Source organism: Elephas maximus, chromosome 4 (genome assembly GCF_024166365.1).
Source record: "Elephas maximus indicus isolate mEleMax1 chromosome 4, mEleMax1 primary haplotype, whole genome shotgun sequence".
NCBI classification, from domain to species: Eukaryota; Metazoa; Chordata; class Mammalia; order Proboscidea; family Elephantidae; genus Elephas; species Elephas maximus.
In genome coordinates this window covers 187,434,175-187,452,046 of record NC_064822.1, presented here as the reverse complement: position 1 = coordinate 187,452,046, position 17,872 = coordinate 187,434,175, and the positions used below count along the sequence as shown (strand labels likewise).

General features: G+C 40.0%; 1 protein-coding gene across 1 annotated transcript in view; it reads right to left on the bottom strand.

The window, feature by feature from the left end:
- The window catches only part of LOC126076118 (zinc finger protein 883-like), a 30,528-nt gene that overhangs the window by 10,464 nt on the left and 2,192 nt on the right, over positions 1–17,872 (bottom strand). The window contains exon 2 of the mRNA XM_049884565.1: positions 16,449–16,693. Coding sequence (XP_049740522.1) covers positions 16,449–16,451 — 3 coding nt within the window. The 5' untranslated portion in view covers positions 16,452–16,693. The remainder of the gene's footprint in view (positions 1–16,448; positions 16,694–17,872) is intronic.

Here is a 17,872-nt window from a genome sequence, read left to right as displayed (position 1 = left end):
ATAAGGTGAGAGAAACACAGCATATTTTGCTTTACTGAGTTAGTGCAGAGAAAAGCAAAATAACCATTTTAGAAAACATCAGAGTGTGAAACCGGGCTTGGTGAGGGGAAAAAAGCACGCTTTCAATTCTAAGAACTTGGAAGAGGACTGTGATGATTTTCCAAACACTCATATAGATTTCACATGTCCTTCTACTTCGAATCATCTCATCATCGCTATGAGTCAGAATGACTTGACGGCAGCGGGTTTGGTTTTGGTTTTGTCTACTTCAAAAGTACCGAGGTAGAAGCACAGGAGTCCAAGGGCTCCACTGACCTTCATACCCAGGAAAGGGAAGATACACTGCCTATACCCAGGAAAGAACAGGACATTAGCAATAGGATAAACATATAAGCTTGAGACACTGTGTAAAATAAGTAATTTGAAAATAAGACCACAGTAATGACACGACACACAAATGAAGACTTCCAGTTTCTGGCCCAATATGTAAGGAGCTTGGAAGTCATTGCTTCCATCTTCAAAACAAGAAAAAGGTTAAATGTACAGAACTCACAGAATTGAGGTTAGAGGGCGAACTGCTACTCCAAAACTGGAGGGACCCAAAGGCAAACACACAGAACCATGCTAGAGCAAAAACCCAGCAACAGAAACTACTGCTGAGATCACTGTATCAGGGTAGGAAAGTTAAAACGCCATTGATGAATTGCTGGAGGCTCAGTCTGGACAACCTACAGGGTTAAAAATGCCAGGGGGACCCAATCTTAGGGAGACTCACAGAGTTTTGTGCGTTTTACCTCCAAGAAACCTATCAGGCTCTCAGTGTGAAAAGATCAGAGAAAAATCTCCTTATGCTTCCTTCCAGCTGGAGCAGGACAAAAGTAAACCATTTAGAAATTTCTCCAGAGTACTCTGCTCTCTCTGACAAGGCCTGCCCTCAAAGGAACCGATTTTACTAGAGTCTAACTGGTGGCAGAGTGGTTAAGTGCTATGGCTGGTAACCAAAAGGTCGGCAGTTCAAATCCATCAGGCGCTCCCCAGAAACCCTATGGGCAGCTCTACTCTGTCCTATAGGGTCACTGTGAGTCGAATCGACTCGACGGCAATGTGTTTGTTTGTTTTTTAACTGCCCTGCAGTAGTGAAATACCCAGCACCAGCTCCATCTAGGCTTCCTGCTTCACTAAAGTAGAGGAAGGGAGAAGCAGAGAAGCACTTGTGTGGTCACTGCCCAGGGACACGGTCTCACTAAAGCCTGAGACCTCATCGTTGGACTATACAGCATGCGTCCTCTGTCCCACACCTTACCGCCACATCAACAGGGCTCTCATATAATAACAGGGTTACAACAGAAAGAACGCCAAGTCTCAGACCTTATTTAAGAAGTTTTTAGAAAACCTAACACAATATAGGAAAGACAAAAACAACATCAGAGAACATTTTGGCCTCTTACACCCACAGCAAATTGTAAACACAGCCTAACACTTACCCAGATCAAGATAAAACCTCACGCTAAAGTCCTATTCAATTTCTTTACGCAGTACATAATCTCCGGCTTGCCACAAAAAAACTATTAGGCATACTAATGACCAAGGGGGTGAGGGAGAAAAAAAAGACAGAGCAAGCATTAGAATCAGTCTGAGATACTTCAGAAATTTGGGTTTATGCGTCCAGACATGCCAAAGAAATTAATTAACATGCTAGGGACACTAATAAAGCAAACAACGTGCTATAGAGTTGCTATGGGTTGGAATCAACTTGACGGCAGTGAGTTTTTTTTATGAGTCAGAATCGACTCAACGGCAGTGGGTTTGGGTTTTTTTGTTTGTTTGTTTCTCTTAAGAAACCATAAACCATGCAAGCAAGAACAGAATTAACCCACTGCTGTTGAGTCGATTCCAAGTGACCCTATGGGACAGAGTAGAACTGCCCCACAGAGTTTCCAAGGAGTGCCTGGTGGATTCGAACTGCTGACCTTTTGGTTAGCAGCCGTAGCTCTTGACCACTATGCCACCACGGTTTCCAAGAACAGAGTAGAGTTTCCAAGAACAGAGTACAGTGAAATATTTGGTGCTGAGAGAAAAAAATCACTAACCTAGAATCCTGCATCCAGCAAAATTATCCATCAAAAGTGAAGGAGGAAAAAAAAAAGAAAAGAACAAGCACTGGCAAAGATGTAGGGAAACTGGAACCCTTATCCACTGCTGATGGGAATGCAAAATGAGACAGTCGCTATCAAAAACAGTTTGGTGGTTCCTCAAAAAGTTGACTATGGAACTACCATATGATCCAGTAATCCTACTTGTATGTATATACCCAAAACAATTAAAAGAAGAAAACCAAACAGAAACCTGTACTCCAGTATTTACTGCAGCACTATTCACAATAGCCAAAAGGTGGAAACACCCTAAATGCCCATCAACAGATGAATGGATAAACAACATCTGGTGTATCCATACAACGGAGTATTACTCAGCTACAAAGAGAAATGAAGTTCTGATACATGCTACAACATGGATGAACTTTGAAAACGTTATGCTAAGTGAAGTAAATTGATCACAAAAGGACAAATCCTGTATGATCCCACTTACACGATATAGGCAACTGTACAGAGACCAAAGCTTATTAGCGGTTAAAGGGTGGGATAAAGGGAGATGTGAAGTTTCAGCATAGGGGGCGTTGAGTTCCTGTTGCTGGTGGTGAATTAAGTTGGAAAATGATAGTGACAATAACTGCACAATAGAGGAATAAAATCAGTCACTACATTATTGTTGTTCTTAGTTATCTAGTTGATTATGACTCACAGCGACCCTACATGTGCATAGTAGAACTGCTCCATAAAGTTTTCAAGGCTGTAACCTTTTAAAAGCAGCTTGCCAGGCCTTTCTTCCGAGGAACCTGTGTATGGGTTCGAACCACTCACCAACCATTCTGCTAGCAGTTGAGTGGTTAACCATTTGTACCACCCACTAAGTTATACATGCAAAAACTGTTGAATTTGCAAATGTTTTGTAATACACACTCCTACGACAATTTTAAAAAATTATAAAAAAGAGTGAAGGAGAAAGAAGGACATTGTCAGACAACAAATATGGAGCAAGTTCTCACCAGTAGAGTTTCCTTGCAAGAAATAAAAGAAGTTCCTCAGAGAGAAGGAAAATGATATGAATCAGGAACGTGGACCTACATGGAAAACGAAAGCATTAGGCAATGAAAAAATAAAGGTAACATAAAATCTTTCCTATTTGTCATTCTTAATTTATCTAATATTTCAAAGTTTGTTAAAAATAATAACAGCAGTACATGACTATAGTTTATGGATAAGTGAAATGACTGACAGTAATGCTATCAAGACAAGATAGAAGAGTTGAGAATACAGTTATAAGGTACTGGTAGTACCATGAAAGTACCATGAAGTGACATGGTGTTAACTTGAAAATGCACTGGAATTAGTTGTAAACATATATTGAAAACTCTACAGGAACTTAAAAAATATATATAAATTGACATGCTAATAAGGGAGGATATGGAGTTATATATGAAGTGTAATTGAAACCACAAGAGACAGAAAAAGAGTGAAAGAAAGAAAACAAAGAATGAGGGTAATAATAGGAAACAGGAACAAACGTGAAGACATTAATCCAACTGTATCAGTAATCACCTTAAACACCAAGGTCTATAGACACCAATTAAAAGACAGAGACTACATGGTCTACAAGAAAGTCACTTAAAACATAAAAGCAGATTAAAAGTAAAAAAATCTCAAAAGCAAGATGAAGTAGCTGTATTAATTTTAGACAAACCAGGTGCGAGAGCAAGGAAAAAGGGGGCATTCCACGATAAAAGGCTCAATTCGGCAAGAAGGCATAATAATCCCTCATGTGCATCAGCCTAAGAAGACGGTGCCAAAATACGTGAGGCAGAATCTAGTGGAACCACAGGGAGAGATAAACCAAGCCACTATTACAGCTGGAGGCTTCAACCACACTCTGTTAATAAGTGACAAACCCAACTGGCAGAAAACCAGGCAGGTCATAGCTGAGCCAACAACAGCATCCATCGAGTGGATCTAATTGACACGAAGAATATATAATGTCATCCAAACACAGCACAATATAGATTCTTCTCAAGCTCACTGGGAACATTCACCAAGTTAGACCATTTTCTGGGTCACAAAACACAATTTAACAAATTTAAAGTATTAGGAACCATACATTAACATGGCATTAAACAAGAAATCAATAAAATATAGCTGGAATAGCCTAACATATATAGAGATTAAACGACACACTTCTAAATAACACATGAGACAAAGAAGCACCAAGAAGAATTAGAAAATATTTTAAACTGAGTGATAATGAAAATATAACTTACCAAAATTTGCTGGATGCAGAGAAAGCCAAGAACGCAGAGAAATTTATAGCACTGAAGATACATATTAGAAAAAAGGATCCAATATCAATGACCTTAGCTTCCATCTTAGAAAACAAGAAAAAGAACAAACTAAAGCCAAAGTCGGCAGAAGAAAAGAATAAAAACGAGTACAAATCAACAAAAATGAAGGGGGGGAAAAAAGGAAACCAATAGAGAAAGTCACCAAAACAAAAACTCAACTAAAAGAGATAAGCCTCTACCCAGGCTAAGGTAAAAAGATACAAATAACTAATATCCGAACTGAAAGAGGAGACATCACTACTGATCCCACGGACGTTAAAATAACACACCCACTCCTCACTTACTGACGTGGCTCGTTCCAAAGACCAGGTCATTCATTATGCAAAAATCAGTGTTATATGAAAATGGAGGATTTTTTTTGTTTTCAGATCACCATTTTGTCTCCCCCCCGTCCCCGAAAATACGATCATAGACATAATCACAGCTATGCTCGTCACTGAAGAGCCCAGTTACGCACTATTTCTCTGCGGAGGAGATTTGGAGAAGACAATTGTGGATAAAGCCGAGCTGTGTGACTGGAGAGCTCACAGCTTAACCACTTCACCTTCTTTCTATGCTGGGTTCCACTCCCATTCAAGATACACATGTCCTGACTTTAAACCATGCAATATCCCCTTGTTCTGTTTAAATGACCGTCTCTTGGTCTATGTTCTCATGAGCACAATTAAGCATTCTGGATTCCCATTCTTCACGATGTTACCCATAATTTGTTACGATCCACACAGTGGAATGCCTCTGTATAGTCAGTAAAACGCACGTAAACATCTTTCTGGTATTCTCTGCTTCCAGCCAGGATCCCTAAGACATCAGCAATGCTATTCTCCTCATTCCCTGTCCTATTCTGAATCCTCTCCTGAATCCAGCTTGAATTCCTGGCAGTTCCCATCAATGTACTGCTGCAACCACTTCTGAATTATCTTCAGCAAAGCTGTATTTGTGTGTGAAACTGATATTGTTCCGTAATTTCCGCATTCTGTTGGATCACCTTTCTTTGGAATGGACACAAATATGGATCTCTCCTTCAGCTGGCCAGGTACCTGTTTTCCAAATTTCCTGGCACAGATGAGTGAGCACCTGCAGCACTGCATCCCTTTGTTGGAACACCTCAGGTGGTATTCTGTCAATTCCTGGAGCGGTCTTTTTTGCCAGTGCTTTCAGTGCAGCTTGGACTTCTTCCTTCAGTACCATTGGTTCTTGATCATATGCTATCTCCTGGAATGGCTGAAAATCGACCAATGCTTTTTGGTACGGTGACTCTGTGTATTCCTTCCATCTTCTTTTAATGGTTCCTGCCCATAGAATCCTTCAAAGTTGCAACTCGAGGCTTGAATTTTTTCTTCAGTTCTTTCCCCTTGACAAATGCTGAGCATGCTCTTCCTTTTGGTTTGCCAATTCCAGGTCTTTGCACCTTTCATTATAATACTTTGTGTTCTCGAGCTGGCCTTTGAAATCTTCTGTTCACCTGCAGCAATTAGCTACTTTTGTGTGTGGCCTTTCTAGACATGGTCTTGTGTCTCCTACCCAGGTGATTGGGTGGGTATGTGAAAGTAAGGTAATTGTGGCCAATCGAAGAGACTGGTCAGTTTTACTTTAAAAGAGAGCCAATTTTAGAGCAGCAGAGACCCGCAGCAGATGGCATAGAGCTGAGTGCCTCTCTCTGGGCAGAGACTGAGGCCAGGGGCCAGGGGGGAAGTCCACAGCTGACCCACAGATTTGGGACTTGTCAGTCTCCACAATCTCGTGAGCCATTTCCTTTACATGGTTTGTGAGTCCTGTGAGACGTTACAGTGAATTAAGAAACCAAAAGACAGGACAGGCAGTACTGAGGCGAGAGGGAGTAGCTGATGTTAGAGATGATGGAGCGGTACAGCAGATTGGAAAAGTTAGACATTTGGGACATCTTTAACCTCCGCCTCATAGGAACCTGCTTTATGCTGATTCTTATAAAAGAAATTAATTTAACCTTTTTTTACTTCATCATTTCTTCCGTTCACTTTAGCTACTACTCAACATTCAAAGCTGAGTTGCACAGTCTCTTCTGACATCCATTTTGGTCTTTTCTTCTTTCCTGTCTTTTTAATGACCTCTTGCTTTCTACACGTATAATAACCTCCCACAACTCATCTGGTCTTCAGTCATTAGTGTTTAATGTACCAAATCTGTTCTCAAGATGGTATGCACATTCATGTTGGATATACTCAAGGTCATACTTTGGCTCTCGTGGACTTGTTCTAATTTTCTTCAGCTTCAACTTGAGCTTGCATGTGAGCAATTGATGGTCTGTTCCACAGTTGGTCCCTGACTTTGTTCTGACAGATGATACTGAGCTTTTCCATCATCTTTTCCCACAGACGTAATCGTTTTGATTCTTGTGTATCCCATCCAGCAAGGTCCACGTGTATAGTTTTCATCTATGTTGCTGAAAAAAGGTTGGTCTTGCAAAATTCTATCATGTGATCTCCAGTATCATTTCTATCACCAAGGCCGTATTTACCAACTGCCAATGCTTTTGCAATTGGAACATTGCAATTTGAAATTAAAAACACAATAGCAGTTACATTTGTAACAACAAAAATGAGACAGTGTAAATCCAACAAAATATATAAAAGATCTATATAAAGAAAACGACAAAACTCTCATGAAGAAATTCAAAGGTCTAAATCAATTGAGAGACATTCCATGTTCATGCATGAAAAAACCCAATACTATTAAAATGTCAGTTCTTTCCAGAGTGATCTATACATTCAATGCAATTCCAAAGAAAATCCTAGGAAGTTATTTTGTGCCTATCAACAGTTTTGTTGTAACATTCACATGAAAACAACAAAGGGCTCAGAAGAGCCGACACAATATCACACAATATCGAAGGAGAAAAACAAAGTTGGCAGATTGACACTACAGTACTTCAAGACTTAACTCTGACAAAACAGTAATCAAGACAGTGTGGTATTGGCAAAAGAACAGACTAACAGATCAACAGAGCAGAAGAGAGGACTCAGAAAGAGACACAAATATAGTTATCAGATCTTTGAAGAAGGACCAAAGGAAATTCACTGGAGATGAGAGAGCCTTTTCAATCAGTGGTGGTACTGGAACACCTGTATATCCACTAGCAAAAAAAAGGAGCCCAGACACAGACCTTACACCTTTTGACAAACCTTAACTCAAAATTGTTGCACCACCTCAATATCAGTGCAGAACTACAAAGCTCCACGAAGATAACACGGGAAGATCTGAGTGACACTGGGTTTGGCCAGGACTTTTTAGATGTAACACTGAAATCACGATTCATGACAGAAAAAAATACATAAAATGGAATTGACTAAAGTTAAAAACTTCTGCAAATGTTTTATTATCTATATATTTACCAAAATAAAAACAAAATAGTTAAAAAAAAAAAAAAGTTAAAAACTTCTGCCCTGCAAGATACTGTTAATAACAACAGAAGGCAAAAATTATGGAGACAATCTTTCTAAAACATCTATGTGACAAAGGACTAGTATTCAAAAAAAAAAAGTCCCTGGTTAGCACAAAAGGTTTGTGTTCAGCTGCTAAATCTAAAGGTTGGTGGTTCGAACCCACCCAGGGGCACCATGAAAGAAAGGCCTGATGATCTGTTTCTGTAAAGACTAAAGCCAAGAAAAGCCCATGGGACAGTTCTACTCCGAAACATATAAGATCACCATAAGTTGGAATCGAGTCGATGGCAACGGGTTTAGACTTTTTGGTTTGTTACTCAGAACATACATAGCCCTTAAAACTCAACAATAAAGCAAAACACGCAATTAGAAAATGAGCAAAAGATCTGAAGAGACACATCACAAAAAAAGATACCAAGTGACAAACAGGCATATGAAAAGGTGCTCAACATCATTATCAATAAGGAACTGCAAATTACAACAAGCAGATACCACTACATACTGATTACAACAGCTCCACTCCAAACCAACAAGCACACCTGGATGCGGATCAGCAGAACTCGAAGTACTGCTGGGGGAAATACAAAATGGCAGAGCTAGGTCGGCAGTTTCTCACCAAACTGAACACAGTCTTACCTTATGATCCAGCAATTGTATTCCTTGGTATTTACCCAAATGAGTTGAAAACTTACATCCACACAAAAAACATAACACAAATATTTGTAACAGCTTTATTCTTAATTGCCAAAAATTGGAGGCAACCAAGATGCCCTTCAATAGGTGAATGGATAAGCAAAGTGTGCTGCATCAGTACACAAGAGTATTCTCTGCAATAAAAAGAAATGAGCTAACAAGTTACTTAAAGACACGACAAAAACTTAAATGAATTATTGGTAAGTAAAAGAAGCCAATCGGAAAAAGCCAAATATGATTCTAAGTATATAACATTCTGGAAAAGGCAAAGCTATAGGCTTGAAAAAGATTAGTGGTTGTCAGGTTTAGGGGGAGGTGGGAAGGCATGAACAGGAATTCTGGTATTATTATAATGGTTGATACATAACTTTACTCATTTGTCAAACCTATAAAGTATACAACACAATGGTTGTACTTGTTATAGGTTGAACTGCTAGATGTATGGACATTAAGTGTGCTTCTAGTGAGACACATGCACAATGGAGGAAGGGCAGTGGCAAAGAATCTGTCTGAATTATGTTCAACTGTTTGGTGGAAGACAGAACTTGTAAGTGATGAACTTGGGTATCTGGCTGAACTTCAGATGAACCTGATTTCTAAGCAAGATCTTATAGGGGCCACATGGTCTCTCCTTGCTGCTTATAGTAAAATACGAGAGGAAAGAGATGGACTTAAAAATGAACTGTGCAAAATGAAAAAGTGCTTAATAGGTTTGGAAAATTCTATTGTACAAACTCAGGATAAGTGTACTAGAATTTTCACCAAGGACGTGGCTACACAATCTATTGTTAAACAGGCTAAGCTTATGACTGATGGATCTAACCAGCTAACACAGCAGAAAAAAACTATCACCTTAGACTGAAGAAGACAGACACAGGATGAAAGGAAAGAAAGTTGTCTGCTTCTTAGAATTCCACAGGCAGGAAAGAGGCCAAAGGAGCTACATCTGTTGTTCTACAACAGAAAAAAAAAAAAGGACCATCCCTGGAGAAGCCTGCAGATCAGAACTGCTCAAAGGAGCACAGGAAGCAGGGCAGTCTCGGTTTCAAAGGGAAGAGACATGGTCTCCTAAAGCTCAAAGGGTGGAGCCACAGCCTCTTAGGTTTCAAAGAATAAACCTTTAGCCACCTAAGTTTCAAAGGGTAGAGCCAAGGCCTCCCACGTTTCAAAGAGTCAGATCTTCACCAATTCAGTTATGGAATGTGGGGCTGCCATTCAGGCATGTAAAGGGGATGGGGCTGACACCCAAAGCTGAGGGGGCTGGGCTGCCATGCCCAAGGGGTAGAACAACATGGCCTGCTGGGGCTAAGGGGTGCGACTGCCACACAGATGGACTAGGAGAAGTGGACTGCTCAAAGCTGAGGAAGCAAAGTTGCCAACCCAGAGGACCCAGAAGGTATCACCAAAGCCCTGGGCCGAGGAGCCTCTACCCAGAATCTAGAAAACATGGCCAATACCCAAAGTTTAAAGGGCAGGGTCATGGCCCATAATGGTCCCAGAACACAAGAGGATACTTTTCAAGACTTGAGAGCTAATGTAATTTGTTCTACCAGGTTTTGGACTTGTTTGGTGCCCATGATCCCTTCTTTCCCTCCAATTTCTCCCATTTGTAAAAGAAATCCTAACTCTCATACCTGTAGTTATAATCCTATTTGGGAACGGGTTTTCTTTGTTATGTTAATGAGATATCCATCTTATTTTATAAGTTAAATAACTGTGTATGTAGAACCCTAAAAGACAGTACAGATGATTATACGACTGAGAGATTTTAGCAAGTATAGAGATTGCATTAGTTTAGGGTGTATCTTGAGTCAATTTCTTTTGAAATATAAAAGGAGATTAAGCAAAAGATAGACGACAAGCCATATACAGATCACTGAGGAACAGAAGCACAAAAGAGAGGACTTTCCTCCAGAACCAACAGAGAAAGTCTTCCCCGAGAGCCAGTACCCAGAATTCAAATTTCTAGCCTCCTAACTGCAAGAAAACAAATTTGTTAAAGCCACCCACTTGTGGTATTGGTTACAGGAGCACTAGGTTAAGTACCCTAATGTAAACTATGGCTTTTGGTAGACAGCAATTTATCAATATTGGTTCGTCAATTGTAACAAATTTAGCACACCGACAAAAGATGCTGTAATAGGGAAAACTGAAGAGGCTAGGGCAAGCAGGAGGAATTAGTCATATACGGGAATTCTGTACTTTCCACTCAATTCTTCTGTAAATCTAAAATCTAAATCTAAATCTGTAAATCTAAACTAAAATATGTAAGACATTCTTCTATATAATTGTGGTATGTAAATGAAAAACCCAAAGATGTCTCCACTCTAACGGTTGGTACTCAACAATCAACAACGTAACATGAAGTTACATATATATAAAGATGAGTACAATGGAAAAATTAACAGTGGAACAAAACCCAGAGTACTGATAGTGCTGACAATGCAAGTAGTAGCAGAGTGGGCTTCATTGAAAAGAAAACACCTGAGCTAAGACTTGAGCGATGTGAAGGAATTACTCAAGATATCTGAAAGAGATTATTCCAGGAAGAGGAAAAAGCCAGAGCACAGGCGAAAAGGTGGGAAGTCGTCTTGTGTGTTTAAGGAAGAGCCAAAGGCCAGCGTGGCTGGAGCAGAGGCAGACGGCAGAGTAACGGTAACGGAATTTGAAGAGGTGATGGGGTCAGTGGCATATCATGCTCTGGAGAACTCGCTGGCCACTGAAAAGACTCTGGCTTTTAATCTGAGTGAAATACAGAGCAATTTTACACTTGCGAGCAAAGGAAGAAACTAATACAACAGCTCTTAAAAACCCGGTGTGTAGGGGAAAGGAGGCGAGACAAAGTTATTGCCCTGGGTGAAAAGACAAGTCTTTAACAGCAAACGTAAGGCACATCTTTACATTATTGTAGGAACACAATTGCTTTAGGGTTTGAAAACAAATGAACTGGATTTGGTTATTTGCATCAGAATAAAAAAAAACTGGTGTGTAAGGGACAAATGTAATAAGCAAGAAGATACATTAGAAGGTTACGGGCATAATCAGATAAAAAATGACGCTGGTTGAGACTGGGTGATGGCTGGAAAAGGGGTGTATGCAACAGATGGTCCCAGGCTCTAAAGGCAGAGGCAACAAGATTTTCTCATGTACTGAAAGTTGAAGTGTGAAAAAAATGGGAAAGAATGCATCCAAGATTTTTCTCCATTGAAAACTTGAAGGGTGGTGTGTCAGCAACTTAGATGTGGAAGCCTGCAAGGGGGAACACATTTTATGGAGAGGATGCAGAGGTTACTTGGGGTATGCCGAGACCACGATAAGAATAAGAGTCCAAGAGAGGAACACATATAAAACCACAAGTCTTTGAAAGAATTGTTTCTAACGGGGGAGAAAGTCTCTTCAGCAGATGTGGCAGTGATAGCTACACCTCCAAATGCAAAAGAATGACGCTGAATCCCTACCTCACACTATATACAAAATTAAGTCAAAATGGACCAGCAACCTAAACATAAGGGCTAAAACCACAGAAGTGTTGTTTATAATAGCCCCAAAATACAAGCTTCCAAAACATGTTCAAAAAATAGAACTGTTAAATTATTACAATATACTACTACAAGAAAATACTACCAAGCAATGAAGGTGAATTAAGGTCCCATGAAGAGTTTTCCTACTGTACATTTAAACTAAAGGAATTGACATAAAAGTACATCAAGTATTATCCTATTAGTTTACAACATAAAAGCCATCAAAAAGAAAATATACCCATTTAGGGATGCATACATACGTGATAACAACATCAAGAAAGGCAAAGAAATGATCATGATAGATGTCGAGATACTGACACCAAAAGGGCCGAGTGAAGACTGTGACTGAAAATCAACTTATGGGCAATGTGACAGGGGCAACCTATCTCTGTGATATGGGTGTTCACTTTTTATACTACTCAACGATACATTTACTATAAATTTTTCTGCATGTTTATGTCAAAAGGCTTCTCACATTTAGAAATACAGAAACAGTATATCTGAAAATGGGCATATATTTAAAAAATGTACCCCGAAAAACATACAGACTAAAGAGGTCAATACTTTCCTAAAAAAAGCAGGTAGAAAACAGTGATACCCATTATTCCAGTCCTAGTCAACATTATCCTAAAGGCTATAGCTAGAACGTGCCAAAAAAAGGGGGGGGGGGTAAAGAAAAAAGATGGTTAAAGAGTGAGGAAAAAACCACCCCATTTTATCTTATAAGTTAAATTATTGTGCATGTCGAACCCCAAAAGATGGTACAGGTAATTATAAGACTGAGAGATTTTAGCAAATATTCACTCAGATTACAAAATAAATATCAAAATAAGGTTTACTTTAAATATTTCATTTCTATATACTAGAACCAAAGAGTTGAAAAATTAATTTTAAAAAGGTAACATGTATTTTAGTAAAAATAAAAGATACCTAGGAGTGTAAGTAAATTAAGAGTTTAATGAAAATCTTACAAAACATTATTAAATGACATCCAAATACTGAGATATATGAAAAGATACAGCATGCTCTTAGAAAACGGTTCTCCCCAAATGCAGCATTATTTCCAATGCACTTCCATAAAAAAAAAAACCAAGTTATTTTAGAACTTCAGACGAAAAATACATAAAAAATGTATCTGCAAGTGCAAATGTCCACAAATAGTCAAGAAGTTCTAAATAAAATGGCACTGGAGGGGTAGGAGGCGTGTCCAAACGTATCATATATAAAAAAACCATTCCTTTATATATTTACTTTATTAATAAAGGTATGTTGGTGTAGTATCAATATAAAAACCCACTGCCGCTGAGTCGATTCTGCTCACAGTGACCCTACAGGACAGAGGAGAACTGCCCCATGGGGTTTCCGACGCTCTAATCTTTACACAAGCAGACTGCCCCATCTTTTCTCTGGTGGAGTGACTGGTGGGTTCGAACTGCTGACCTTCCAGTTAGCAGAAGAGCGCTTTAACACTGCTTCAACGGGCTCAGTATAAAAATACACAGACCAAGGGAACAAACAGCCAGGAAACAGCCCTCCAATCTACATAAACTTGATTCAAAACAAGCAATGCAGGGCAGCAAGAGAAAGCACATACACTTCAGCAGAACTGCCCCACAGGGTGTCCAAGGAGCACCACGTGGGTTCGAACTGCCGACCTTTTGGTTAGCAGTCACCAGGTTTCCCAGTACGCGGAGTAGTATCAACTAAATGAGGTCCCGTGGTGACACACGGGGTTAAGCACTTGGCTACCAACCAAAAGGCTGGTGGTTTGAGTCTACGACAGGCACTTCTACGGAAAGGTCTGGTGATCGACAGTGAAGCACATGGTGTTACCACGACTCAGAATTAAGCCTATGGCAACTAACTTTTTAAAAAATTAATTAGCTAATCAAAATAATTAATATATTCCAATGTATTCCATATGCAAAAATATATTCCAGGTAGATTAGTTTTAAATACAAAAATGTAAAATCATAATACTTCCAGAAGTCATAAACAGATGATCTTATGATATTAGAATAGAGGGAAGGCTGTCAGTTGTGGCCCACTCACACCACACAAGGAACATGCATACAGAAGCCCACGGGTAGGCTGGAGCTACAGATACCAGCGTGAGTGAAACCCAAAAGCATCCTGAGGAAAACAAGTTACTGAAGAACCCATACAGGCTAGTAATTGAATTTACAGAAACCTCAAAAGAGACAAAACTAAACAATGTACAGTCTATGGGTTAAAACTTGGGGTAACAGCTGTAATAACCGCAATAATAAGGGCAACAGTCATAACCTTCTAAAACACACACAGGAACAACCTCCAGGCAAGTAGAATGGAGATCAGGAATGGGTAAACTCACAAAAAAAAAAACCCCAGTGCCGTGAGAGGCCATAAAAACTGACCAAGGTCTATTCATCGTCAGAGACTCAAACTACTTTTTAAATTAGACAGAAGTTCATGTACTCCTTGTTTATTGTATAGTTTACAACAGAAAGTTTAAAGCATTATTTAAAACACATACAACAAAGTAATTTTCATACATTAAATTTTCAGAGTCCTGGGAAAACTCTTCATTTTAACACGTCAGTTCGGAAGAGCTTTTATTCCTCAACTATTGATACCTTGCTCTTAGAAATTTAAATCTATATTCCCCAGGACAAGCTTTGTAAAAGCAAAATATTGGCCACAATCCGAGTGTCCATTCAAGGCAATACGGTTAAAAAATAAAAAATCTAAGATCAACCATATACAGTATTCTGGAGTTTTATAAGAATTTAGATTTAAGCTCTCTGTGTTATCATTATGAAAACATCACCAGGATAATTTGTTTATTAGAAAGTGTAAATTCCATGCTACCTTTTGTATAACAAATTAAAAAAAACCAAACCCACAGCTGTCAAGTTGATTCAGGGGAAACAAAATATTTCCATTGATACTTGTCTGCTTTTACATAAACACTGGCCAGACCCTTCAGAAAGTATAGAAGCCAGTTATTTAAAGGAAGCTGGGGGAAGAGGGTGGGCGGATGAGGACAAGGGTAAGAACAAGTCTTCATAAAGTATACTTTCAAAGTTCATAGTGATTTTTTAAAGCGTTACCTATAGGAAAGATATCATTTCCGTAAACTACATTGTACTTTTAAACATGATATAAATTAAATAAGAGATTATTTTTACTGAGAATTCACATGTGTAATAATAAAATCATGTAATCATTAGGACCCAGCTGTCATTAAATAGTCTACACACCTGTGCAAATCACAAAAGTATAAACTAGAGCTCTTTCTAAACGCATTAACCAGTGCTATCAGAGCCTGTACAGCCATTTACCTCAGCCAGGAGACTGTTTCCACAAAGGCTAAAATATTGAACACATTAGGGGTTCTGGCATGACTTCTTAAATGTATTAGAAGTCTTTAAAAACCTTCTAAAGATAGAAGTAAGTTTTAGAGTCACTTTTATATCAGTTAAAACAGACATTCCTCTGCATTTAAGTTTATACGCACTAAATTGAGATTTTCTCAGTAGAAACACACTAAATGATCTAGAAGTCGTCTTCCAGTGCAAACTGTAAGCCCGAGAACTTATATACACACATCTCATATGTTGAGCTTCTCTAGCAAAAGAGAACACTTTAACTTTAGACTCTAAGTCAAGACTCTAGAAAGCAGACGAAAATCATAGGGACTGAATACCAGCTCTCTGCACAGGCGGGAGGTGACAGAATACCAACTCTCTGCACAGGCGGGAGGACAAAGACTGAAGCTGGGGATTCATGCTTTGCACACACCTGAAAGCTGCAAGGTAAAACCATTCCCCACTGGAAAAAAAGACAAGTCTGGAAACCCCACAAATGACCCAGCTGGACTTCCTATGTATCTCCCCAGGTTCTAACCTTTATGAGGGCAAGGGAGCACAACGCCCCACCCAGGACCCCATAAACAGTCAGGGACTTCCCCAACCAACTCTCTCTCCCCTTTTTCGCACATAATGTGATGGGAGAGGTAGAGCACAGAAAAGGCTCCAGTGGCTGGGGGATGCCCGGAAAACTGTCTGCAGCGATGCAACTAGGATGGCTCTGGTCAGGAGCTTCTGTCATTCAACACAGTGCATAGAGGTAGGGATGTTAAAACCCCATGGTGACCACAGGCATCCAAATCTTGAAAAACCACCTACGTGTAATGGAAGGGCCTAGTGACAGTGGGGCAAGGCCTGAGGATGCCTCCTCGGGCTCAGTCCCTTGGCCTCCTGTGCCACCTTTTTGCCTCACTGAGGACCCAGAGGGCCTGCAGCACACAGCTGGTCTCTCAAAAATTTATATCGAGCTTCACCCTCTCACAGCAAGAATAACCCAGTTCCCCGTGGTACTCACCATTTCCTCACTCCAGCTTCTGGAAGTCTACGTGAATGTCCTCTCTGAGCCCAAGAAGCCACTTCCGTAAGAGGGATGGGAGTGGAAGCAGAGCCACTAGGCACTTTGGAAGCAGATGAATAATGTTTGGTCCACACACCAGTCAGAGCAGTTGAAATCTTTGTGATTTACGAATGTGCAAGATGGTCGCCCTACGTCCCCAACTACCTAGACCGGACTAGTTCTCCCTGCACCACACCTGGGACCTGAAATGGAAGAACGACATAGAGTAGACAGTGTTGAGTAAGGAGGGATTGACAGGTCCTTGGCCTTCAACTTTTCCCTGGACAGGGCTTCTCCCCAGACTCAAGGCAATGTTCCACCCTGAGGGCATCTGCGTTTAAGGCAGACCAGCCTCCACCCATCCAGAGCACACACTTCACAGGACATATCCTGCTTCCAGGCCTCCACCGGCTGGAAAACTCCCACCCGATTTCCTCCGGGGATTCAGGGGTCCGAAGCTGTGGTTAAGGGTTTGCTTAAAGAACTTTGCGCCGTGTAGGTCAACACACGGTTTCATTGAATATCAACATGGGTGAATTTTCAGGGAAAATACATTTTTCAAGTTTCCTGGACACTTTCTCTTTCAACACTATGATAATCAATCCACTAGGAAATCATTAAGTGTTCTCTAAAGAGCAGTCTCCCCCATCTGTTCCTGTTTGTTTCCACCCCACGTCCCCACCCGGCTGGCTCCTACTCTAAGGCCCTGCTCCACTGTCCCTCGGCCCTTTCTCTACTCTTTTATTTCTTGGTTTCTCTCACACAGTCTTTATAACAGTGTCTCCCCTGTAAGTATCATCCCTCCTTTTATTAATTTCTCTAACACCACTCTCTAATTTTACTTCACATCCTATTTCTATACATATTATTTTCAGCTTGTCCAGTACATAGAGTCTCAAGGCATTCCCAGACCTTCTGAATCAAAATGATAACAAGATCCCCAGTTATCCATGACATTCAAGACTGAGAAGCATTCACTGATCGACATACAGCCTGTTACTCAAGGAATGAGCACTCTATCAAGGGAGATGCTCTTTGAACCGTCCCCACATCTACATCATATCATCCACTATCTTCCTGGTCCACAACCAATCTCCATGTCTAGGACTCTGCAGTGTGCAAAGAATGGACTTTTTAAGGTAATTGATTCTTAATCACCTGGTTATTAATATAAAAAAAAAAGGACTTCTACAATTTAAAAAATCCTGTGAATTACCATTCTAAATAAAAAAAAAAGAGGTTACGCTAATGGCATTGAAGTTAGCAATGATCTCTCAAACAGGACACTTTCCATTTTTGAAATGATATATATATGCACCTGCTCCTTGATTTTTTTGTGGTTGTTAGTTGCCCCCGAGTTGATTCCAACTCACAGTGACCCC